The following is a 26,917-nucleotide window of genomic DNA, read 5'->3' on the forward strand; positions in this document are numbered from 1 at the left end:
CGCATACCAGGAAGAAGGGACAACTTCATTTTGACGGGAACATTTTTCTTAATTTTTTCTAAAGTGCAATATTCTACCCTTTGTACAATATTAAAGTTCACATTCGTAAGATTTCATTGGTGAGTCTACGTTCTCTCAACGGAATTTAAGAGCAACGTTATAGACTCCTCCCCCGGACCGCCCAGTCCATTAAAAAAAGCTTCTGTGTTTTTTATTAAAATTCTTTCTCTGACCAACTTCTCAAGAAGAGGAAAAGGACAAAAGGGCCGGGAGAGGTTGGCGGGGGAACCTGCCGGAGGGAGGGGGTGGGCGGCTGGCCGACTCCGGCTGGTGGGCGGGGTGACAGGGCGGAGCTCGGGTGACGCAGCGCTCACGTGACCGCCGGGCTCCGAAGTGGGCACCGGTCCGGGTGCCAGCCCTCCCTCCCTGCTGTCGGACTCGGAGCCGTCTGGGAGCCCATAATTGTTGCTCCAGGTTCTTTCAGGTCAGTGTGAGAGCTCTCGTCGCTGCCTGCGGGACACCGGAATGGGGGAGGAGGAACGGGCGCGGAAAGGAAAAAGGTTGGGGATGGGGTGCGGGTCGAGGGGAGCTGGCCAGAATGTAGATAGAGATGGCGGTGGGAAAAACGGCTAAGGGGGAGCAAGCGGCCATTGGGCAGAGGGTGGGGAAGGCGGACACCCCAAGTACCCATTCTCCTTTCTGCACACTTCTTCTCTACCCTCCGTCCATTTTGGAGCCGGAGATGATGAGTTGGGGGCTGCCCCAGCAGTGAGACAGTGGAAATAAACCCCCTCTGGCACTCCGTGCGTAGAGTAAAAAGTTGACCTCAAGGGTGGGGGGGCGAGTTTCCTCTGGGGGAGAAGGACGCAGAGATCCAAAATTAGTTTGGAAAACAGCCTGGTCTGGCGCCTGAGGAGTGAAAAGAAATGGCGGCTGGGGTGCTGTGGGGGCGGAGGAGGTGGGGGAGGGAAACGTTGGGTGAGGAGGACCGGGATTCGGAAAAAGGACCCGAGTCCCTGTGCATCCACCGATGCCTCATCCCCGGTCTCCTGTCTGTCTGCAGGTGTACTTGTCTGTTGTTCCCAGTGCTCTACTGGGCTAGAGAAAGAGGAGGAACCTGTCCAGAATCCCCGCAGGTCAGTGAAGGAGGAGGGCACTGGACAGGGACACAGAGGGGTGGGGAGTGTGGAGGGCACGGTCCGGGCAGAATTGGGGGCCCCACTGCCCACTTCCCAACACATTTACACACACTCTGCCATGCTGAGCAAGCGTAGGGGAAAATGGCAGGGTCTGTCTGGGAAATGGTTGGTTCACGTGTGCACGAGGAATGGTGGGGTAAAGGGTGGGCAGAAGGCACACTAGGAGGGCCGGGTCAGGTCCGGGGACCCCTGACAAGGGGCGAAAAGCGACTGCTACTATCCGGACCTGCATTCCATCCCCAAGCCCTCAGTCTCCCTTGTTTCCTCTTTGTCTTCTCTTCCCCCTGCCCCATCCCCAGGACAGGAAAAGGAAGGGACACTCAACATGGAAAAACCCTGCAGTGAAAATGAAGGAAAGCCTGAGAACCAAGGCAAGATGGAAAACAAAGAACAGCCACTGGATGCGGGAAAGCCGGGAGTAGCTTGTACTGTGGAAGACAAGGAAAAGTTAGAAAACAAGGGAAGGACAGATCTCAAGGGAAAGACAGAAGATGAGGAAGTACTAAAGGATAAGGAAAAGCCAGAGAGTGAGGCAAAGCCAAAAGAAGGAAATCCAGAGAGCCAAGGAAAGCCAGTGAGTGAGGGAAAACCAGAGAGTGAGAGAAAGCCAGTAAGTGAGGGAAAGCCAGTGAGCGAGGGAAAGCCAAAAGAAGAAAAGCCAGCCAGCGAACCAAGGGCAGCAGGAAAGCGCCCAGCTGGGGATGATGTACCCAGGAAGGCCAAAAGAAAAACCAACAAGGGGCTGGCTCAGTGTCTCAAGGAATACAAGGAGGCCATACACGATATGCATTTGAGCAATGAAGAGATGATAAGAGAATTTGATGAGATGGCCAGGGTGGAGGATGAGGTGAAGAAAACCAGACAGAAATTGGGGGGGTTTATGTGGATGCAAAAAAGTTTACAGGACCCCTTCCACCCGAGGGGCCCAAGGGAACTCAGGGGTGGCTGCAGGGCCCCACAAAGGGGCTTTGAAGACATTCCTTTTGTGTAGTGCCCCTGGCAGGCATTTGCAAGGCCTTGTGCTGTATTTAACCTTATGCTAATACTATGCTTTAGGTGTCACTCTCTTTATCCAACTGCAGCCCTGTGTGTTTCAGTAGCAGATTTTCATCCATTGCATGGAAAAATGTTTATGATGCATTGTAAAATGTTTAAAAAAGTTTTCAGAACCATATATATGGCATCAGTCCATTTTTGTAAAACTACAAAGATACTTACCTAGTGATCCATGTACAGAAAAAACGCGGAAAGCTGTGTCTACTAAAAGATTAACAGTGGTTATCTATGGGTGATTTTTTTCTGTTTTTTTGTTCATCTGTTTATATTCTCTTAAAAAAACACAGATTACTTTTATCATAACAATAATGAAAGATAAAAAAATAGGAAAGCAATACCAAGCAATCAAAAGTACTGTTCAGCTTATGAAGGCAGTGGAGACACATAAAATTTCTGTTGTCAGGACATGAAATGATAAGTAAAAGTCACATTACCTCTGGGACTCAAAGCTGGAAGAATCAACCTGGCAATTATTACAGATCCATTATTGTAAGGGAGAGTCTTAGCATCAGTGAATTGGGGATAAAACTTGCCTTCCAGGGCTGTGGAGAATATCCGATGAGATGCTGAGTGTGTGAACTGTGTTAGGCTGGCTCCTACCCTCTCTCCTGCACTAGCAGGACCAGAACCCCATCAGATGTTTGGGAGAGGGCCGAGGGAGCTCTCACGTGTGTCCAGGATTAAGTCCAGACAGCTGAGAGGTGGGTGCCACTTTACCCTGGGTAATGCCATGACTCTTGGGCGCTGTGCCTCTTCTAGTTTGTCCTGTACCCTCCTAAGGCCCCCACTGCTGCTGATGTGCTGGAGATCATGATGGACTAAAGCAACACAGTGTCACAACAGAAGGGTGGAGAATTCTCTACCTACAGTAGAGTTTCCCTAACTCCGGTGGGTAGCACCCAATTGTCGCTTGGGCCTTGATATTTATGAAGTTCTTATAAAACACACCTTTCCAAGTTTTTTGTTGGTTTGTGTGTGTTTTTGCATACAGCCCTCTCCACTGGATTTAGATACAGGAGATTGAGCCAGGAGAAAAATCTGAGTGACCAGATGCTGTGCTAGTCTCACCCGTTAATCTCTTGTCTGCTGACATTTTCTTCTTAGAAGGAGCTGTCCCCTAGGAAATTCCTGTTAAGCCCTGGCTTATCATTTCAGCAGACCCATCTACCTATGTGATTTTTTCCTCTGGCTCTTCATTAGCCTTTTATTTCCTTATAGTGTTTCTTTAAATAAACTTATTTTAGGACAGTTGTAGATTTACAGAATTATTGCAAAGATATATAGATTCCGTTTACCCCATACCTAATATCCCCTATTAACAGCTTACTTTAGTTTGAAGTGTTTGTCACAATGAACCAATGTTGATACATTATTATTTACCAAGTACATACTTTATTCATATTTCCTCAGTTTTTCCCTAATGTCTTACTCTTCCAGGATCCTATCCAGGTTACCACCTTACATTTAGTCATTATGTCTCCTTAGGCTCCTCTTGGCTGTGACAGTTTCTCACACTTTCCCTGTTTCTTATGCCTTGACATTCTTGAGAAGTACTGGTCAGGTACTTTGTATAGTGTACCACAATATCAGTTTGCTTGATTTTTTTCTTGTGGTTAGACAGGTGTTAAGTGCTTTTGGGAAGAAGATCACACAGGTAAAGTGGCATCATATAAAGGATATATGCTATCAATATTATTCCTGTTGATGTTAACGTTGGTCACCTGGCTGAGGTAGTGTTTGTCAGGATTCTCCATGGTAAAGTTACCCTTTTATTTCTCCCTTTCCAGACTGTACTCTGGAAGAAAGTCACTCTGCACAGTCCACACTTAAAGAATGCGGTGTTATTTCAAAGTTACCTCATTTCCAAAGTTACCGCCTTGAGGATGGAGTATCTCCAACATTTATTTGGAATTCTGCATAGGATATTTGATTTCTCCCCCGTTTATTAATGTATTCAATTTATTTATATAAGTATGGGCTCATTAATTTTATTCTTTGGACTATAATCTAATACTATTTTATATATTTTCATTGCTCAAATTGTTCCACTTTTGGCCACTGGAAGCTCTTTCAGTTGGCTCTTGGATCTATTTGACATACTTCCATCATTGTGTATGTGTGTGCTTTTTTTAAAAAAACTCTTTCTGGCACTACAAGATGCTCTAGTCTTACCTTGCATATTTCCTGCCCAAGTCCTAGAATCAACCATTTCTCCAAGGAGCCCTGGTACCTTTGGTTGGAGAATGGTATTAAAAACCAAGATTTGGGTGTTAGGTGTACTCGTTAATATTGGGATATCATTGCTTACAGGCCCTCTCGGTAGACAGAGAAAGAAGATATATGGGTATATAATAACCCATGCATATATATGCATCTCTTTCTGTCTCTCTCCATATATATGTATGTATGTATGTGTATATATATATATGTGTGTGTGTGTGTCTTTATATGTTTTAAAATATATTTATATAGAGAGAGAATTTTGTCTTTAGTCTTACAGACTCCACTCATTTCCAAAGTTACCTATGCCAGTGCCTTATTTTTCCATCCCTTTCAATGAAGTTGTTTCATGCATTTGTGATACACTTAGAGTCTTTTATCACATCCTGTGTTGTGGGAATGCTATTATAAATGGCACTTTTAAATAATCAAATTCCAATTGTTCATTACTGGTATATAGGAAAGCAAGTAACTTTTATATATTAACTTACATCCTGCGATCTTGTGGCCAGGAGTTTGTCAATGCTTTGGCATTTTCTACATAGACCATCATGTCATCTGCAAATATAGTTTTATTTCCTCCATTCCAATCTGTATACTTTTTATTTCTTTTTTGTCTTAATGCACTAGCTAGGACTTCCAGTATGATGTTTAATAGGAACAATGAGAAAGGACACCCTTGGCCTGTTCCTGACCTTAGGGTTAAGTGTCTACTTTCTTACCACTAAGTATAATGTTAGTTTCTTGTATTCTTTATCAAATTGAGGACGTTCCCCTCTAATCCTAGTTTGAGAGCTTTTATCATGATTGGGTGTTGGATTCTGTCAAATGCTTTTTCTGCATCAAATAATAAAGATCATATGATTTTTCTTCTCTAGTCTGTTAATGTGGTGGATTATATTGATTGATTTTCAAATGTTGAGTCAGCCTTGAATACCTAGAATAAATTTCACTTGTTTGGTGCCTAACTTTTTATACATTATTGGATTCAATTTCATAATATTTTGTTGAGGATTTTGTGTCTGCGTTCATTAGAAATATTGGTCTGTAGTTTTGCTTTCTTGTAGTATCTTTTATCTGGTTTTGGAATTAGGGTAATATTGGTTTCACAGAGTCAAGTGTTCTCTACTTCAATTTTATGGAAGAGATTGTGGAGAATTGGTATTATTTCTAACTTAAATGTTTGGTAGGTAAAAGTCACTGGTGATTTCTAAATGTTTACTGGTGATCCTTAAATATTTGGTAGAATTTGGTCCTAGTGATTTCTATCTTTGGACGGTTATTAATTATTGATTCAATTTCTTTAGTAGATACAGAACTATTCAGGTTATCTTTTTCCCCTTGTGTGAGTTTTAGTAGTTTGTACCTTTTGAGTAATTAGTCCATTTCATCTAAGTTATCAGATTTGTAGGCATAGAGTTGTTAATAGTATTCCTTCATTAAGAAGATAATGTCCATGGAATTAGGAGTGATAACCCCACTTTCATTTCTGATATTTTAATATGAGCCTTCTTTCTTTTTCTCTTTGTTACCCTGGTAAGAGATTTAACAGTTTTATTTATCTTTTCAAAGAACCAGCTTTTGGTTTTGTTGATTTCCTCTGTTGTTTTCCTCTTTTCACTTTCCTTGATTTTGTCTCTAATATTTCTTTTTTCCTGTTTGCTCTAGGCTTAAATTACTCTTCTTTCTTTAGTCTCCTGAGGAGAAAGTGTAGGTTATTGATGTTAGAACCTTCTTCTTTTCCATATATGCATTTAAGCTAGAAATTTCCCTTTAAGCACTACTGTTGCTTCATCCCAAAGATTTTGATATGTTGTATTTTCATTTAGTTCAAAGCATTTTTACATTTTTCTTGAGAATTCTTCTTTGATTCATGTGTTATTTAGAAGTGTGTTGTTTAATTTCCAAATATTTGGGTTTTCCATCTATCCTGTTATTGATTTCTGGTTTAATTCTACTGAGAGCATACTTTTATGATTTCTATTCTTTTAAATTTGTTAAAGTGTGTTTTATGACCTAGAATAGGACTCTCTTGGTGAATGTTCTATATGAGCTTGAAAGTAAATATGTTATGATGTTGGATGAATGGTCTATAAATGTCAGTTAAATCAAGTTGATTGATAATACTGTTCGACTATACCCTTATTGATATTCTGCCTGCTTAATCTGTCAATTACTGGATGGCGGCATTGAAGTCTTCAACTCTAATAATGGATTTGTCAGTTTCTCCTCTCAGTTCTTTCAGTTTTTGCCTCATATATTATGACACTTTTGTTAGGTGCATATACATGTTTAGGATTATTATGTGTTTTTCTCAGAATTGATCCCTTTATCATTATGTAGTGCCTCTTCTGATCTCTGATAATTTTCCTTGTTCTGCTTTGTCTGAATGTATGTAACTACCCCAGCTTTCATTTTTTTGTCCAGGTTTCTTCTGATTAATGCAGATCTTTCTCTGTTGCTTTACTTTAACCTCTCACTCTTTATATTTAAAGTGGGCTTCTTGTACACAATATATAGTTGGGGTTTTTTAATCCACTCTGATAATTTCTATCTTTAATTGGTGTATTTAGACCATTCACATTTAAAATGATTCTTGATATATTTGGATTTAATATCAACCATGTGTATAACTGTTTTCTATTTGTTGCCAGAGGCTTCTTCTGCCTTCTCTAGTTTTTTTTAATACATTTATTTATTTATGATCTTTCTCTGTTGCTTTACTTTAACCTCTCACTCTTTATATTTAAAGTGGGCTTCTTGTACACAATATATAGTTGGGGTTTTTTAATCCACTCTGATAATTTCTATCTTTAATTGGTGTATTTAGACCATTCACATTTAAAATGATTCTTGATATATTTGGATTTAATATCAACCATGTGTATAACTGTTTTCTATTTGTTGCCAGAGGCTTCTTCTGCCTTCTCTAGTTTTTTTTAATACATTTATTTGTTTTTATTTTTGACTGCGTTGAGCCTTCATTGCTGCACGTGGGTTTTCTCTAGTTGCGGCGAGTTGGGGCTACTCTTCATTGCGGTGCGCGGGCTTCTCATTGCAGTGGCTTCTCTTGCTGAGAAGCACAGGCTCTAGGTGCAGGGCCTTCAGTAGTTGTGGCTTGCAGTCTCTAGAGCTCAGGCACAGTAGTTGTGGCGCACGGGCTTAGTTGCTCTGCGGCATGTGGGATCTTCCGGACCAGGGCTCGAACCCGTGTCCCCTGCATTGGTAGGCGGATTCTCAACCATTACGCCACCAGGGAAGCCCCCCTGCCTTCTCTAGTTTTAATTGAGTATTTTTTTTTTTTTTTTTTTTTTTTTTTTTTTTTTTTTTTGTGGGGCTTCTCATTGCAGTGGCTTCTCTTGCTGAGAAGCACAGGCTCTAGGTGCAGGGCCTTCAGTAGTTGTGGCTTGCAGTCTCTAGAGCTCAGGCACAGTAGTTGTGGCGCACGGGCTTAGTTGCTCTGCGGCATGTGGGATCTTCCGGACCAGGGCTCGAACCCGTGTCCCATGCATTGGTAGGCAGATTCTCAACCATTACGCCACCAGGGAAGCCCCCCTGCCTTCTCTAGTTGGCCATGGCTCACGGGCCCAGCCGCTCCGCGGCATGTGGGATCTTCCCAGACCGGGGCACCAACCCTCGTTCCCTGCATCGGCAGGCGGATTCTCAACCACTGCGCCACCAGGGAAGCCCTTAATTGAGTATTTTACATGATTCCACTTGTCTTCTCTCTTAGTGTATCAGTTATATGTTTTTAAAAGAATTTTCAATGACCTTCCTCGAGTTTACATTTTTAACTAAGATCACTTTCAAATAACACTCTTTTGCTTCACTTATATGTAGTACAGATACCTTATTACAGAATGTTCATCATTCATTTCATTCATCCATTTGCTACAGTCACTTAATACATTATTACTTTATTACTTTAGATAGAGTTATTTTTATATCAATTAAGAATAAGACAAAAGATTTCATTTTACTTTCATTTATTGCATTTCCATTGCTCTTCCTTTATGTAGATCTGAGTTGTTGGCCTGTACCATTTTTCTGCTGCCTGAAGAAAATCTTTTAACATTTCCTGAAGGAAAGGTTTGCTGATGCTGAATCCCATCACTTTTTGTTTGTTTGATAAAGTATTTTATTTCTCCTCCACATTTGAAGGATTATTTCACTGGGTATAGAATTTTAGGTTAGTGTTTTTTTCTTTCAACACTTTATTTACACAGAGAGATAGGAGTGTTAACACTGAAATGGAGGATTTATTTATTCTCCTTGTATTTCTGTCAAATTTTATTTTATTTATTTTGAGGTCAATTTAATAAATGCATACAAATTTTAAATATCATGAGGTGACACTCCTTATGTCTTGTAATGCTTTTTGCTTTAAAGTCTATTTTGTTACTAATTTAACTATAATGGCTTTCTTTTGGTTAGTGGTTTCATGTTTTTTTTTTCTGTGCTTTTACTTTCAGTCCTTATGTATCTTTATATTTCAGATAGTCTTTTGTAAGTAGTATATAGTTGGGTTTTTTCCAGTCTGAAAATCTTGGTTTTTTAATTGTTTCCTGTAAACCATTTATATTTAATATACTTACTGATATTAATACTGGATATAACCATTGTACCAAGTTCTGTCTCTATGTCCCACCTGATTTATGTTAGTTTTTTCTTCTTTAGGATTGGTTATTTTCTTATTTTTGCCCCTCTATTAGCTTAGAAGTTTTACACTCTTACTCTTCCTTAATAGTTATCTGGCAATTATAGCATACAGTTTTGACTTATTAAAGTCTTGACTAATATTAACTTATACTTTTACACACTCCCTAGATAATGCCAGAACTTTAAATACTTTTACTCTAGCTCTCTTGACTCTTATGTTGTCAATATGAATTAACAATATTATTTTATATAATATTGATTTAAATTTATATAGATATTTAGCCTTTTAATTGCTTTTTATTCCTTTCTTCACCCCGAGTCTTCCATCTGAGATCATTTTCCTGTTATCTGAAAAATGCCCTGTAGAATTCAGTACTTACTTTGGTTTATGCCTGCTGCTGGAAACTCTCTCTGTTTTTATTTGTAAAGCTTTTATTTCACCTTCATTTTTGAAGGGTATTTTTGCTGGTTATTAATTTCTTGGTTGGCAGTGATTTTCTTTCAGAATACTAAAGATGTCATTTCACCATATTCATGCTTTCATCATTGCTGTTGCAAAGCTAGTAATTAGCCTAACTTTTGTTCCTTTTGAGGCATACTCTATTTTTTTTTTTTTGGCTACCTTTATGATTTTTCTCTTTGTCTTGGATTCTCTGTAAGTTCACTATTATGCATTCTATATGTGAGTTTATTTTTATTTATGCTGTTTCGGATTTGTTGGACTCCTTGGATCTATGGATCAATGTCTTTCATCAGTTTTGAATAATCCTCAGCCATTAATTCTTTAGATTGCCTCTTAGCAATTCCATTTCTCTTTTCCTTCTGGAACTCCAATTAAACATGCATCAGACCTTATCATACCCTCCTGTCTGTATTTTCCATCTTTTTGACTACCCCTGCAGCCTTATGGATAATTTCATCTGAATAGAATTTCTAGTTCTTTAATTCTCTCTTGGGCTGCATCTAATCTGCTGTTAAGGCCATACACTGAGTTTCTAATTTCAGCTTAGTTACTTTTTAGTTTTGGAGGTTTTTTTTTTTTCTTACTTTCTCTGATTTCTTGTTCTCTGTTGAAATTTTCAAGATTGGATTTTATTTATCTGAATACAGTAAGCATTGTGGTTTAGTAGTCTGTATCTGATAATTCAAATAATTCAAAGCTAATGGATCTGTTTGTGTTGTCTATTCTCTCTGGTGCTTTTTACCTATGATGGGTTTTGTCTTTGTGTTGCTGCTTATCTTTGTGTATGGGCATTGTATTTAAACAACTGTTCGTTGAAATAATTTGAGGCCTAGGATGATGGAATCGTCCTCCAGAGAAGATTTTGTTTGCATTGGTCAGGTCTGTAAGGATGCTTCCTGTCTAAAACCACCTTAATCTATACTCAAAACTTAAACTTTACTAGTCCACCTAGATGTTGCAAAGCCAAGCTAAAAAACTTTGTGAGGGCTAGTTTATTTTCAGTTTACAGTTACCCTTAAAGTGAAACATTTGAAGTTCCTAGGAAACCCCTCCCCTTTTAATAAGCCTTGGGCTTTGATTTTTGTTACTCTAGTGCTTTGAGTCTGCTGATTATTCAACTCACTTTGACACTGGTTTATTCCTCACCTTTATTCCTTAACCACAGATGACCTCAAGACAAATACAGCTAACCTTATGAGTACTAAAAGAAGACATGGTGAATTCTTCTTTCACCTCATGTAGGAAAAGAGTTCTTAACTATGAATCAAAATCTAGATGCAATAAAAGAAAAGTCTAATAAATGTGACTACTTTTTTTAATGCATGGCAGAAATACATCATAAAGTCAAAAGGCAACTAACAAACTGGAAGCAAATATTTGCAACTTATATAACAGATAAAGGCCTAATATAGTTAATGTGTAAAGAACACTTGAAAAGTGTGAAGGACCAACAACCCAATAGAAAAATGTGGAACAGACATGAACAGACAATTCACGATGATATTTAAACTGTTGTTAAACAGAAATGCAAAATAAAATGCCATTGATATAATACTTCTCACCTACCATATTAGTGAAAAATAGAAAGTATGTCACACACTATGATGGAAAGGGTGTGGGGAAAAAAGCACTCTCCTATATTGCTGGTGGGAAAGCAAAAATGGGTCTGAGACTCAGGGAGGGAATAACCTGGATATGTAGATTTGGAAATCATCTGTGTTTAGAGGGAAATGAACAGAGATCAGCCAGGGAGCGAGAACACATGGACTGAGAAGAGCAGAGGCTCAGGACATAGCTGCTACTCAAGGAGGCAGCACAGCTTCCTGGCGGGCACCACGACCAGGGCTCTGGAGTCAGACGGAGCTGGTCTTGAAAGCGGGCTGTGGGGCTCCGTGTGGAACGCTCTTGGCGAAGTCGGGTACCCTCCCTGTGATCAGCTGTCACAACTGGGGATAAAGGGCATCTCAGATGGATGCTGAGCGAGAACCTGAGTTGCGCCAGGTAAAGCACCTGCAGTCAGGAAGCCTCCCCCGACCTGCTCTGTTGGTAACTCCCCCTTTTCCACACCCTCCCCCCTAGCTCGTCCGCAGCTGTCCGGTCCCTGTGGGATGTAGGTGAGGGGGCGGGGCGGGGGGGAAACGGGCTCGGGTGACGCGGCGCTCACGTGACCGGCAGGGCGCCGACGTGGGCAGCAGCCCCCGCGCCCCCCCACCCGCCCGGAGGTCTGGTCCCGTCGCCCGCGCGGAACCAGCTCCCCAAGCTGTCCGGGTGGCGGGCTTAGGCGAGCTAGAGGAGGCGCAGGCCCGGCCCAGGCGCTGCAGGTCAGTGTGAAGGTGGGCGCTGCTGGCGGCCCGGGTGGGGGTGGAAGCGGATGGGACTAGGATCCGGGAGCAGCGGGGAGAGGGGAAGGGGTCCCGAGATGGGTGAGGAGGGGCACGGGGCGCAGCGTGGGCAGGTGGGGAGGGAGGACCCTGCAACTGGCCCCGCAGCCTCTTCGACGCCCCTCCTCTGCGCCCTCCATCCATTTTTGAGCCTGAAATGCGGGGGGAGTGCGCCCTCTCAGTGCGACAGTGAAACGTAGACAAATTCTGAAAATAACTCCCTTTCACACTCTCCACCCAGGAGGAAATATTGACTTCAGCGTAAAGGGTTGGGGGTGGGGCAGATTGCTTGCAGGGGAGGAAGACCCAGAGATCCAAAATAGTTTGGAAAGCATCCTGGTCTGGTGCCTGAGGCCTGAAAAGTAATGGCAGCTTGGATGCAGGGGAGGTGGGGGAGGAAACGTTGCATGAGGAGGGCCCAAATTCAGGAAAGGGACTTCAGTCCACTGACCCTGCAGCCCCTCTCTGTCTCCTCTCTGTCTACAGGTCTGCATGTCTGTTCCCAGCACTCTGCAAGGCTAGAAAAGGAGGAGGAACCTGTCCAGAATCCCTGCAGGTCAGCGAAAGGAGGGAGAGGCACTGGACAGGCACAGGGCTGGGGGCCAGGTGTGGAGGGCACAGCTTGGGCAGAATTTGAGGGCCCCACTGCCCATCCCCCCACCATATGTAATATACACACTTTCTGCCACGCTGAAGGATGGTACAAGGTGGCAGGGCCTGCCAAGGAAATGGTTGGCTCTCAGTGCAGGAGGAATGGTGGGGTAAAGGGTGGCCAGAAGGCACACTAGGCTGGGCCAGGTCAGGGGAACGCTGACAAGGGTGAGATGCCAGTACTATCCGGACCTGCATTCCACCCCCAAGCCCTCAGTCTCCCTTGTTTCCTCTTGTCTCTCTCCCCTCACCCCACCCCATCCCATCCCCCAGGACAGGAAAACGAGGGGACATCTCAACATGGAAAAACTCTGCAATGAAAATGAAGGAAAGCTGGAAAGCGAAGGAAAGCCAGAAAATGAAGTGGAGCCTGAAAATCAAGGAAAGTCAGATGAGGAAGAAAAGCAAGAAGTGGAGGGGAAGTCAGAACACGAGGGAGAGCTCCAGAATGAGGGACGGCCAGAAGAGGACGGACAGCCAGAAGATGAGGGGAAGCGAGAAAAGCAGGGCAAGTCTGAAGCTGAGGGAAAACCACACGGTGAAGGCAAGCGGGAATCCCAGGCAAAGCCAGAGAGTCAGCCGCGGGCTGCTGAAAAGTGCCCTGCTGAAGACTATGTACCCCGGAAAGCAAAAAGAAAAACGGTCAGGGGGACGGACGATTCCCCCAAGGACTATCAGGACAACTTACAGGAAAGGCATCTGGGCAGTGAAGAGATGATGAGAGAATGTGCAGATATGTCGAGGGCTCAGGAAGAGCTAAGGAAAAGACAGAAAATAGGTGACTTTCATTGGATGCAAAGAGATGTACAGGATCCATTCACCCCAAGGGCCCAACGGGGTGCCAGGGGAATGAGGGGTGGAGGTAGAGGCCAGAGGGGCTTACATGATATCCCATATCTTTAATGCCTTTGGCCTTCAATTCTGACTCCTCTGATGAGAATATCGCTGACCCTGCTTTCCCTGGCAGGCATTTGCCAGGCTATGTGCTTTAACCTTAAGCTGATACTTTGCTTTAGGTGTCACTCTCGTTACCAGCAGGCTTTTGATCCAACTACAGTGCTCTCTGTGTTTCAGTAGGGGATTTTCACCCACGTGCATGGAAGAGATGTTCATGGTACACTGTAAAATAACAATAAAGAAAAAACAGTTTTCAGAACCAAATATATGGTATCAGCCCAATTTTGTAAAAATATAAACATTTGCACAATACATTTGTGCACAGAGAAAACTCGGAAAATGTTTGCACTAAAAAGGAGGCAATGGTTTTTGCCAGAAAATAGGTCTCACCTGCACTCAAAAATGAATCCAATCGCCTGATGGTACCTCCATGCCATTCCCTTGCAGGTGTGCCCATCCCCTGTCTTCCCCTAGTTGTAACCATGTCAGTGGGCACTGCTACACCTTCTCCTGGGTCCTCTACCATCCTATGGCTCCCAACATGTATGATTCTCTTTTTCTTTGCTCACTCATCTCCACTTTTTCTTAAATGATATGGATTATGTTTGTCATAATAAAAAATCTAGAAATCAATACATGATAAACAATTGAAATGTTCAGTGAGCTTATGAGGGCAATGAAGACACTTAAAATTCCTGTTGTCAGAATGTAAAATGATAAGTAAAACATTACCTCTGGGACTCATAGCTAGAGGAATCAACCTGACAGTTGTAACAGATCCAGTGCTCTAAAGGTCAGTCTTGTCATCTGTGAAATGGGAATAAAACTTGTCTGTATTGGGTGGGCTCCTTTGTAGCAGTAGGACCTTGGACCTTGTCAGACACTCAGGGGAGGGCTGAGAGTAGGTCTCACCTATGCCCAGGAACAAGTCCAAGTAGCTGAGAAGAGACTGCCACTCTTCTCTGGATACTACCATATCTGCTGGGCACTCCTGTTGTGCCCTGTACCCTTTGCTGACAGCTACTGATATGATGGAGTCCTCATGGTGACAAAGCCCCTCTGATTCCCTATAGTTCCCAAAGGGCCAAAGCCCCTATTTGACTCCTATAGGAATGTAGGTTAACCCCCTCTTCCAACTTCAGAGTTGTATCTACCCTGGTGGTACTGCCCCAGGCCTGTTTGGCCTCCACTATATTGCATAGTTCTTAACAAAGTAGTCATTAACATTTTTAGTTCATTTTATATTTGCTTATAGTAGTTTCTTATCTCTTGACTCATATATTTTGGGTCCACTGGGGGTTGTATCCTGAGACAAATCTGTGGACGAGATAGTGGATGATTATTTGAACTACACACCACAGTACCTCAGGGAAGCCACATGTAAATTTACATACCTTTCTTAGTGTCAGTTTTCGCTCTAAAAAGTCTCCTGGTTGGCTTCCTACACAAAATCAAAGGACTTGTCCACACATAATCAGAGAGGGTTACACAAGTGAGTTTCAAGCTGAAAATATCCCTTCCCATTCCAAACCAATTCCAACTGAGAAGTGTAACAGTGCTCTTAAAAATATTAAAAACTCTCAATGTTCGGCATTTTTATTTAACCCACTAGTATGTTGCTTTTTCCAAACACTTTTTTATTCATCCTAACATCCCTTACACTGTACTTGACACATATACTTAATAAATTATGATTGAATCAGGAGCCCTGAGTTTAAAAAGATACACTGTTCATGGATTAGAAGGCTCAATGTGTTAATATGGTAATTCTCTCCAAAAGTGATCTATAAAAAAATTCAATGCCATCCCAATAGAAACCTCAGCAAACTGCGATTCTAAAGGTTCTATGGAAAAGCAAAGGAACAAAGTTAGAGGACTCACTACCTGATTTCAGGGCTAACTATAAAGCTACATTAATCAAGACTGTAGTATTTGCATAAGGACAAACATATAGATTGATGGAATAAAACACAGTCCAAAAGTAGACCTACATATATATGGTCAATTCATTTTTTAAAAAGGACCCAAAGGAATTCAGTGAAGACTTTTCAAGAAATGATGCTGGAACAATTGAATGTTGTCTTGGTCAGTTTGGGCTGCTATAACAAAAATACCACAGACTGGAATTTCTCATAATTCTGGAGTCTGGGAAGCCCACGATCAAGATGCTGGCAGATCTGGTGTCTAGTGAGGGTCAGATTCCTAGTTCATAACCAGATGTCTTCACATGGCAGAAGGGGCAAGGAAGCTCTCTGGGTCTCTTTTGTAATGAAATGAATCCCATTCATGAGGGCTCCACCTGCATGGCCGAATTGCCAATTACCATCCAATTATTTGGTAATTCCAAATACCATCCAATTGGATGAATTTCAGGGTTACACAAACATTCAGTCTATAGCAGACATCAATATACAAAAAAGTACCCTTACCTCACACCATATACAAAGCATGAATTCAAAATGGCTTACAGAACAAAATGTGAAATGCAAAATTATAAAAACTTCATTTAGGGAATTCCTGGTGGTCCAGTGGTTAGAACTCTGCATTCTCACTGCCAAGGGCCCAGGTTCGATCCCTGGTCAGGGGAACTAAAATCCCATAAGCCATGTGGTGTGGCCAGAAAAATAAAATTAAATTAAATTAAAATTAAAACTTCATTTAAAAATAGGAGAAATATGGAATAGTTTGTAGGTTCAGAGTAAAATATTATTGCTTATTAATTCTGAAGTGGTTTAATGATTTTTTTTTTGAAATTAACTTTCTGCCACTATATACTTAATAGGCTCCAGAGATTTCTCCTACTAAGAAAGGGGAAAAGGCAAATGCTAATGATAAAACATTTATATGCGGACAATAAAATTTAAGATATCATTAAAAAATTAGGGAAAAAAGGGTAATCCTGGATTAGCATATGACTTGAATCCATGCCATATGACAATTTAAGATAATAACGGAACAATGAGGGTATTGAAAAATTTCTATGAACTTCAAACAAGTCTGGAATATCTATACTAATAACATATACACATACATATATAATCTAAGACGGCTTAATACTTATTTGACAATGTTTTCCACGTAATTTAACATACCAAATAAACCTAATTGTTTTAATATCTCTTTTATAAGGTGAGATATGATTTTTTTTGAGATTTTCTAAGTACCCGCTGGGAAATCTCAAAAATAGTTTGAGGTCAAAAAGACTCCATTTAGAATTTGATTTTGGGAAGTTGTCAAAAATTCCAAAAGTTTGAACCTTTGATTAAACAGGATCACAGATCAATATGAAACAATACTTAATTATCTATTTAACCATTTAACCAAAGTGACAATAAAAGATTTTTAAGGTAAATACAGAAGGTTACAAAACTGTGAAAAAATATAGCTCTTTTCACATTGAGAAGACTCAATTCTCCCATGTAATCAAAGATCTGATAAAGATAATATGAAGCACAAAAAATTATTTTGGTAAGACAAAATCTTTGCTTTCCAGGCAGATTACCCAAAAGGTAAAGAGAAACATTTCACAATCTCTTATCAAGAGAAGACCAATAGTCCAAACACTTTTTCTTTTTAACAGAGAGAAAACCAAACTCTAATTTTGCACCAGTGTCCTTTTTTTTTCGTTTTTGGCTGCGCTGCGTGGCATGTGCGATCTTAATTCCCCAACCAGGGATCGAACCTGTGCCCCCTGCAGGGGAAGTGCGGAGTCTTAACCACTGGAACTCCAGGGAAGTCCCTGCACAAGTGTACTTTTGATATTAAGCCTCATTCTTTAAAAACTTACAAATAAATCCATTCTAATCTTAGCCAGCTGGACCACACATAAAATTCCTTTCCCAAGATTCCTTTTCCTCAAATGTTCTACCCACTCAGGTTTTTTTCCCCTGTATTTTCCTCTTTCTCATTCTGGAACACCCAGTAATTCTACTTTAGAACAAAATTACTCTTTTTCCCTTAACAAAAACATGTCTTTCATACCTCTTCTTATCCAAAACACACATCCTATTTTCCTTACCTACTTTTCATACACAGTTGTTTCCTTTCACCCTTATTATTTCTACTATTTTTGGGGGGCGGGGTACACGGGCCTCTCACTGTTGTGGCCTCTCCCGTTGCGGAGCACAGGCTCCGGACGCGCAGGCTCAGCGGCCATGGCTCATGGGCCCAGGCGCTCCGCGGCATGTGGGATCCTCCCAGACCGGGGCACGAACCCGCGTCCCCCGCACCGGCAGGCGGACTCCCAACCACTGCGCCACCAGGGAAGCCCTAGTATTTTTAATTACATATATTGATTAGCTTTCTTAACCCTTAGAAACCTTAATTTCTAGTGAAACTAAAAAGTAAGCAATTGTGGACTGCCTGTTACACAACCATTCTATGGATTGGTAAATTTAAAAATATATTTCATAATTTCTAAAAGTATATCCTTCCTGATAGTAAAATTTGCAGTATGGCACAACACATGTTTGCTGATAGATAGAAATATCTTCAGTTCCTTTATAAGAAGATGCCAAAGTAGATAAACCTATGCTCAGTAGTTTCAGTATTTTATTTTATTTGAAAATGATCTAGATATTCAATGCATATCCATCATTAGTTAGTGTAACTTTAAGGTTTCAAGTTATCAAAAAGATTTTTGAAACTATTTTTAAGTAGACATACCATAAAATATAATTACTGTTGAAAAATTCACATATAAACTTTTAATTACAGCTATATAATTCATCTGTTTAGGTTACTCATGAAAATTTCATGAGGCATTAAACAGCTAACCATCAACTTATTTTTCTTGCTAACAAATCCTGTAACAGAAATAACATGACTTTTAGTAAACCTGGCTAGAATAAAAGCTGTATGTTTGCATTATATTTAAGGCTGATAACCCTGAAGACGTGCCTGTTTTAATTAAACCAACAAAGTTAAACTAGCTTTTATTTACCAAAGATTATCCTAGACCACATGAACTTGAAAAACTTTTGGGCTAGTTTCTATATTTCTGAGAGAACTTTTTTTTTTTTTTTTTTTTTACTGGATCAACAGCTCAACAGCTCAACTTTTAATTATCCAAATTCCTATATTAAGATTCAGGGGATTCTGAATTCCATGATTACAGGCACATGGCATAAACAAGAGTAAATTTTCTCTGCAACAAGTTTACATTATCCTAAGCCTACAGTCAATTTGATCAACAGTCTGTCTACACAGTAAAAGGTAGACAGGTACAAAATGATCACAAACAACATGAAAAAAAAAAAAAACTCACCAGAAACAACACACAGCAAATACAGATCTATAGGAGTTCCAGACACTGGAATTATAAGACTCAATTTAAAAATAAATTTTCTGGGACTTCCCTGGCAGTCCAGAGGTTAACACTCCACGCTTCCACTGCAGGGGGTGCAGGTTTGATCCCTGGTTGGGGAACTAAGATCCCGCATGCTCTGCGGATCAGCCAAACAAGAAAATTAAATAATAATAATAATAATAATAATAATAATTTTTCTTACTAAATAGGAGATAAAAGACATGATTGAAAATTTCAGCAGGTAACTGGAAATTATAAAAAACATGAAATAGAAATTCTATAACTAAATTTTTAAAATTTATTTTGTATTGAAGTATAGTTGAATTACAATGTGTTAATTACTGCTGTACAGCACAGTGACTCAGTTATACATATATATATACATTCTTTTTCATATTCTTTTCCATTATGGTTTATCACAGGATACTGAATATAGTTCCCTGTGCTATTCAGTAAGACCTTGTTGTTTATCCATTCTATATATATCAGTTTGCATCTGCTAATCCCAAATTCCCAATCCAACCTTCTCCCACCCCCCTCCCCCTTGGCAACCACCAGTCTATTCTCTATGTCCCTGATTGTGTTTCTTTTTCATAGATAGGTTCATTTGTGTCATATTTTAGATTCCACATATAAGTGATATCACATGGTATTTGTCTTTTTCTTTCTGACTTACTTCACTTAGTATGATAATCTCTAGTTGCTGTACCACCCTGCCTTGATTACTGTCGTTTTGTAGTAAGTTTTGAAATTAAGAAGTACAGGATATCCTATTTTATTCTTTCTATACTAAGATTGTTTTGTCTATTCTGGATCCTTTGATTTTGAAATCACCTTGTCATTTTCTACATAAAAGCTAGATGTGATTTTAATACGGATTGCATTGAATCTGTAGGTCAATTAGTAATATTACCATTAGAACAATACTGTCTTTTAATCCATGAACATGGGATTTATTTCCATTTATTTAGGTCTTCTTTAATTTTTTTTAACATCTTTATTGGAGTATAATTGCTTTACAATGGTGTGTTAGTTTCTGCTTTACAACAAAGTGAATCAGTTATACATATACATATGTTCAACAACATTCTGTATTTTCAATTTATAAGCCTGGACTTTCTTTTGTTAAACATATCCCTAAAAATATTTTTTCTTTTTGATGTCATCGTAAATGGAATCATTTTCTTCCGTTCATTTTCAGATTGTTAATTTCTATTGTAAAGAAATACAATTGATTTTTGTATATTGATACTGTATCCTGCCACAATGTTCCACTCATGTATTAGTTCTCATAGTTTTTTTTTTTTGTTTTTTTTTTTGCAGTATGCAGGCTTCTCACTGTTGTGGCCTCTCCCGTTGGGGAGCACAGGCTCCGGACGCGCAGGTTCAGTGGCCATGGCTCACGGGCTCAGCCGCTCCGCAGCATGTGGGATCTTCCCGGACCGGGGCACGGACCCTTGTCCCCTGCATCGGCAGGCGGACTCTCAACCACTGCGCCACCAGGGAAGCCCTAGTTCTCATAGTTTTTTAATGGATTCCTTAGGATTTGCTATGTACAAGATTATGTTATCTTCAAATAGAGATCCTTTTACTTCTTCCTTTGTTAACTGGATGCCTATTTATTTATTTATTTTTGCCTAATTACCTTGGCCAGACCTCTAGTACAACCTCTAGAAATGGCAATAGAAGACATCCTTTTCTTGTTTCAGTTCTTAGAAGGAAAGTTTTTAGTGTTTCACCCTTATGTATGATGTCAGTTGCATGTTTTTGTAGGTTTCCTCTATCAAGTTGAGGAAGTTCCTTGTATTCCTAGTTTGTTGAATATTTTTATCATGAAAAAGTGCTGATTCTTGTCAAAAGTTGTTTTTTTTTTTCTGTATCTGTTGAGATGCTCATGTGGTTTGGGGCCTTCATTATGTTAATATGGTGGTTTATATTGACTGATTTTGTGTTATACCAAACTTGCATTCATGGGATAAATTCCACTTGGTCATTGTGTATAATCCTTTTTATATATTGCTGGATTCAACTTGCTGGTAATTTGTTGAGGATTGCATTTATATTCATGAAAAATAATGGTCTGTATTTTTGTTGTTGCTGTACCTAGTCTGGTTATGATATCAGAGTGATACTGCTTTCATAGAATCAATTGGGAAGTTTTCATCTTCTATACTGTTATGGTAATGAATCAAGGAGACCATTAAACTGAGGTGGCTCTAATGACTTGGTAATCTATGTAAGCAAATAAAAACCTAAGCCAGAGTCAGTTCCTGTAAGTTTCTCAAAGTTAAGAAGAACACAGATGTAGAGAACAAACATATGGACAACAAGAGGGGAAAGTGGCAGGGTGGTGGGGGTGGTGGTGTGATGAATTGGGCGATTGGGACTGACATGTATACACTGATGTGTATAAAATTGATGACTAATAAGAACCTGCTGTATAAAAAAATAAATAAAATAAAATTCAAAAATTAAAAAAAATAATACTAAAATAAAATAAGAACAACTAATCACAAGCAGCCAACTAGGCTTTCCCAAATAATGCAACCACTTAAGCTATAGCAAATCAGATAACTTTTTTGCTTTGCTTCTGTGTCTTCTCTATAAAATCCTTGCCCCTAGGTCCCATTGGTGGAGTGCTTTTAACAACTTCTGTTTTTTTACAGCCCAATTTGAATCAATGTTTGCTCAGATAAACTCTTAAAATTTTTAATATTCTTCAGATCTTTTAATTGTCCTGGTGTCAGAAGTGGGATCCAAAGGAGATCAACAATGGCCCTAAGGAGAAATGAGCAATTAGCAAGAGTAGATACCTGCTGATCCCATTGTGCTCATTGCTTTCTTTCTGTGTCTGGAGGTCGTGAATAAGTCCCTCATGGATATCCAAGCTCTATAGCTTTTGCATTATGAGGATCTGACTTTACTTGAGCATTTATTTTTCCAGACTGGGTCTGCAGTTGGACTGGTCTGACTTAAACTGGACTGGGCCAGTGTGAGGCCTCAGGTAAATAAATTTGGTTTTAAGAGGAAAAAAGAATATATTGGTTCATTCGAGTCCAAGGAGTCAGGGACTACTCCATCTGGGATTCCACCTAACTATATGTATAAAAATTATGGGCCCAGAACCTGTGTTTGTCTGAAAAAATGGTTTAACCTTACCAAAGACAATCTTTAATTACAGTGGCCACAGTGAGAAACTTTTAACCTAGATGAGCTCATCCATTTACAAGGTGCACTAAAGAAAAATGATTCTCAGCCAAGTACTCAGAAGGGTAGAGAGAAAATTATTTTTCCTCCCCTACAATTTCTGATAACACAGATGGGACCCTCTGGGACACCTCACTTGCTCTGGAGCCTATAGATGAGACCGCAGGAAAACTGACAGAAGCCAGTGAAAGGTAAGAATTCTGACCAAAGTCAGCTCTCCTGGATCTCAGTCTGTAGTGTCCAGTTAAGAGAGGAAGGTAAAATTTCATGGTGTCCCTTTTTTTCCAAATTCGGACTCCTGTGAGTTTGGTTTTGGGGTACCCATTTGTTATCAATCCTTTCCATCCCAGGAACAACTATTACTTTCCCGTGTGTCTCTCATTTTGTGTACTGAGGACTTGGCTTGGCTTTCTTCCTGTTGGGGCACACAAGTCATTGCTTACATGTACAGGCAGGTCAACCGTCAGGTTTGGGCCCCGAAGAATATGACCAGACAGAAATGTGGGTTTCACTCCATTTATGGCTAGTGTCCTACTGACTGTTGCCAGCTCTCAGGGGACTTGTCCAAGTCTTTCTTTCTTTTGGTTATCTTTGCAAGTGGGCCTGGATCATGGGAGAACTATATCTTTTCACCATCTTTGGGGAAGCTTCATGTGTCCACAGTTAAGCCATAAAAGGCTTATTGATTTTAGTTGGAAGTAACTTGATAGGAATACATTCGGCTTAAAGGTAAAAGGAAAAAATAAATTTAAAAAGAGTTCAATACTGCCAGGAATATTTAATATTTCTAAAAACCTCAAAAACCTAAAAACCTTACAAGATATTTGAGAAAAGTTTTCTTTAAAAGAACTCTGGTCAGAAGTTTGCCAAATTGGAAGCTGATATTCACAGCCTGACAGGAACATTTTTAGGCCTTCTCCCCTAAGCTAAAATGGAACTATGTACCCAGAGTGGAAAAAACAAAATGAAACATTCTGAAGTCTTTGTGGAAAGATTTACTAAAACAGACAGATTTAGTAAAAGATTTACTAAAACACCAGGACTTCCCTTCCACCCACCAATGTAGGGGACACGGGTTCAAGCCCTGGTCTGGGAAGATCCCACATTCCACAGAGCAACTAAGCCCATGTGCCACAACTGCTGAGCCTGCGCTCTAGAGCCGGCAAGTCACAACTACTGCGCCTGTGTGCTGCAACTACTGAAGCCCGCATGCCTAGAGCCTGTGCTTCGCAACAAGAGAAGCCACCACGATGAGAAGCCTGCGTACTGCAACAAAGAGTAGCCCCTGCTCGCCACAACTATAGAAAGCCTGTGTGCAGCACCAAAGACACAATGCAGCCAAAAATAAATAGAAAAATAAATAAATAAATAAAAGAATCCTCCTGCCAATGCAGGGGACATGCGGGTTCGAGCCCTAGTTGTCCAGGAAGATCCCACATGCCATGGAGCAACTAAGCCCATGTGCCACAACTACTGAAGCCCATGTGCCTAGAGCCTGTGCTCCACAACAAGAGAAGCCCGCATACCGCAACAAAGAATAGCCCCTGCTCGCCACAACTAGAGAAAGCCCATGTGCAGCATCAAAGACCCAGTGTAGCCAAAAATAAAATATAAATAAATAAATAAATTTATTTATTTTAAAAAAACATTCCAAAGATACACAGCTCTAAATCTAGGACATAGGACTCTTTTGATTTCCATCTTAGTTGGATATCTTCTCCCTGATATAAAGAAGCAAATTGTATTGTAGTTGGATTGGTGGGTTAGCCCCTTGATATCACTCAGGTTTCAACCCAATTCTCTGACGAATTAAAAACAATTGTACTTGTCTTACAAATTGAGTCTTTCCGAGAACAGAAATGTGACTCTAGAAGCAATTTAAAGCTCACCTATCCTTTTTACCATATCCTAAACCTGCTCTATTCATCTCAAAAATGCTTACAGATATTGTAAAAGATCAAGACATTGGAAACAAAACTATAATTCAAAAACATACATGCACCCCTATGTTCATAGCAGCACTATTCACAATAGCCAAGACATGGAAACAACCTAAATGTCCACTGACAGATGAATGGATAAAGAAGATGTGGCACATATATACAATGGAATACTACTCAACCATAAAAAGGAATGAAATAATGCCATTTGCAGCAACATGGATGCAACTAGAGATTATCATACTAAGTGAAGTAAGTCAGAAAGACAAATACCATATGATATCACTTATATGTGGAATCTAAAATATGACACAAATGAACCTATCTGTGAAGAAGAAACAGAATCAGGGACATAGAGAATAGACTGGTGATTGCCAAGGGGGAGGGGGGTGGGAGAGGGTTGGATTGGGAGTTTGGGATTAGCAGATGTAAACTGGTATATATAGAATGGATAAACAACAAGGTCTTATTGTATAGCAGAGGGAACTATATTCAATATCCTGTGATAAACCATAATGGAAAAGAATATGAAAAAGAATATATATGTATATACACATATATATATGTATAACTGAGTCACTGTGCTGTACAGCAGTAATTAACACAACATTGTAATTCAACTATACTTCAATAAAAAATAAATTTTAAAAAGACAGGGTGGTACTGCCATAAGCATAGATATATAGATCAATGGAAAAGAATTAAGAGTCCAAAAGTAAACCCTCACATTTAGGGTCAATGGATTTTTGACAAATGTAACAAGACAATTCAAAGGGGGAAAGAGTTGTTTTAAAACTAATAGTGACAGAACAATTGGATATCCAGATGCCAAAGATTTCATTTAGACCACTACATCATACCATACACCAAAATTAGCTCAACATGGATTATAAATATTAATGCAAGTGCTAAAATTATAAAAACTCTTAGAAGAAAAGTAAATCTTCCTGACCTTAGGTTTCATAATGTTTTCTTAGATATGACAACAAAAGCATATGTGACAATAGGTAAGATATATTAGGAGATATCAAAATAAAAAATTTTTGTTCATCAAATGATACCACTGGTGGCGCAATAGTTAAGAATCCGCCTGCCAGTGCAGGAGACATGGGTTCAATTCCTTGTCCAGGAAGATCCCACATGTCGCAGAGCAACTAAGCCCGTGCGCCACAACTACTGAGCCTGTGTGCTGCAACTACTGAAGCCCACATGCCTAGAGCCTGTGCTCCACAACGAGAAGCCACCGCAATGAGAAGCCCACACACTGCAATGAGGAGTAGCCCCCGCTCGCTGCAACTAGAGAAAGCCCGCACGCAGCAATGAAGACCCAACTCAGCCAAAAGCAAGCAAGCAAGAAAGAAAAGTGAAAAGACAACCCACAGAGTGGGAAAAAATACTTGTGAATTGTTTATTCAATAAGGAACTGATTTCCAGAATATATAAAGAACTCTGGAAATTCAACTATAAAAAGACAAATAGCCCAATTAAAAATGGGCAAAATACTTGAATAGGTATTTATGAAAGACATATAGATAACCAATAGACACATGAAAAGAAGCTCAACATCATTAGTTGTTGGGGAAATGCAAATCAGAACCAAAAGGAGAAAACTCTTCATATACAATATGGTGGTTAAAATGAAAAGGATGGAAAATAACATGTTTTGGTGAGGATAATGAGAAACTGGAGCCCTCAAACATAACTGGTGGGAATCTAAAATGTTGAACCCAACTTGGAAAATAGATTGGCAGTACTTCAAAATGTTAAACATAGACTTCTCATATGACCCAGCAATTCCATTCCTTGGTATATACCTGAGGGAAAATGTCATAGCAGCATTGTTTATAATAGCCAATAAAAAAGTGGAAGAAAACCCCAAATGCCTATCAACCGAATAAACAATATGTGGTATATCATATAATAGAATATATCTGGCAATAAAATGGAAGAAGTACTGATATATGCTAGAACATGGATGAACCTTGAAAGCAATATGCTAAGTGAAAGAAGTCACAAAATACTCCATATTTTATTACTTAATTTATAAGATATTGTCATATCAGCAAAGCTATAGAGACAGAAAGTTGATTAGTGGTTGCTTGGGGCTGGCAGCAGGGTGGGTATGATTGGTAATGGATACCAGGTTTCTTTTCAGAATAACGAAAAATGTTCTAAAATTAGATTGTGTGATGGTTGCCCAACCCTATGAATATACTAAAAACCATTGATTTGTACACTGTACATGGGTGACTTTTATGGAATATAAATTATAATTCAATAACACTGTTGAAGAGAAATTATTATGTAATAAATATAATAACGCACTGTGGGTTTATAACACATGTAGAAGTAAAATGTAAGACAACAATAGAAAAAAGGATCAGAAGGGGGATACACAGGTGTAAAGTTATTCCATTATCCACAAAGTCATATAATATTATTTGAAGATATCATGTGATAATGTTACTGAGTCCAAGCTCGGTCTGCTCGCCACACGACAGGCCAATAAATCGGGAGACTAGGTGTTGAGGCAACGAATATGACTTTATTTGGAAAGCCAGGTATCCAAGAAGATGGCAGACTAGTGTCCTTATCGGGGTTTGGATGCTAGTTTCTTTTATAGAACAGAGATGGGGAGGAGGTGAGGAAGTAGTAAAAAGGCCATAAGGCTTGTAAAATATTTCCTGGTTTTGGCCAGTCTCAGGTAGGGTATGTGTTAGTTTGTTCTTTTCTGCAGCCATTCACAGGTGGGCAGGGTTAGGCTGTTTTCCTGTAAGCTGAACAAAGGTACTTTAGTTTAATATTCAGGCAGAGGGGCAGGGTTACCCGAGGCAGGCCATCATGTATGCCTATAGCTATAGACAGAACAAAAGCAATGGAAAGCTAAGGTCAAAGTAAAAGAAACAGATCCATCATGGAGTCAGATTTTGTTCTTC

General features: G+C 39.8%; 2 protein-coding genes and 1 long non-coding RNA gene across 5 annotated transcripts in view; 2 read left to right on the forward strand and 1 right to left on the reverse strand.

The window, feature by feature from the left end:
- Positions 1–26,917, reverse strand: part of LOC102996972 (uncharacterized) — a 52,267-nt gene that overhangs the window by 8,767 nt on the left and 16,583 nt on the right. The window contains exons 1-4 of one of the 3 annotated variants that reach the window (XR_003677853.2): positions 13,917–14,102; positions 13,513–13,748; positions 13,318–13,385; positions 10,913–11,543 (exon numbers count right to left, since the gene is read on the reverse strand). This is a non-coding gene — a long non-coding RNA (uncharacterized lncRNA). Of the gene's footprint in view, positions 1–10,912; positions 11,544–13,317; positions 13,386–13,512; positions 13,749–13,916; positions 14,103–26,917 lie in introns of those variants that run through there. The other 2 variants (XR_448593.3, XR_003677854.2) reach the window with 2 other exon arrangements.
- TCEAL4 (transcription elongation factor A like 4) lies at positions 328–3,506 on the forward strand. The gene is made up of 3 exons (XM_007119900.4): positions 328–484; positions 1,064–1,136; positions 1,499–3,506. Exon 3 carries the CDS (start codon positions 1,525–1,527, stop codon positions 2,188–2,190), a length of 666 nt encoding a protein of 221 aa, XP_007119962.2. The 5' UTR covers positions 328–484; positions 1,064–1,136; positions 1,499–1,524; the 3' UTR covers positions 2,191–3,506.
- LOC102996688 (transcription elongation factor A protein-like 3) lies at positions 11,547–13,482 on the forward strand. The gene is given in 4 exon segments (XM_007131169.3): positions 11,547–11,598; positions 12,465–12,534; positions 12,903–13,451; positions 13,453–13,482. Coding segments are annotated over 4 exon segments (678 nt in total). The 5' UTR covers positions 11,547–11,569.

The sequence above is a fragment of the Physeter macrocephalus genome, chromosome 21 (assembly GCF_002837175.3).
Source record: "Physeter macrocephalus isolate SW-GA chromosome 21, ASM283717v5, whole genome shotgun sequence".
Lineage (NCBI taxonomy): Eukaryota > Metazoa > Chordata > Mammalia > Artiodactyla > Physeteridae > Physeter > Physeter macrocephalus.

Bases quoted from the DNA above. Each gene is read 5' to 3' on its own strand.
- TCEAL4 (XM_007119900.4), top strand. From the start codon at position 1,525: ATGGAAAAACCCTGCAGTGAAAATGAAGGAAAGCCTGAGAACCAAGGC.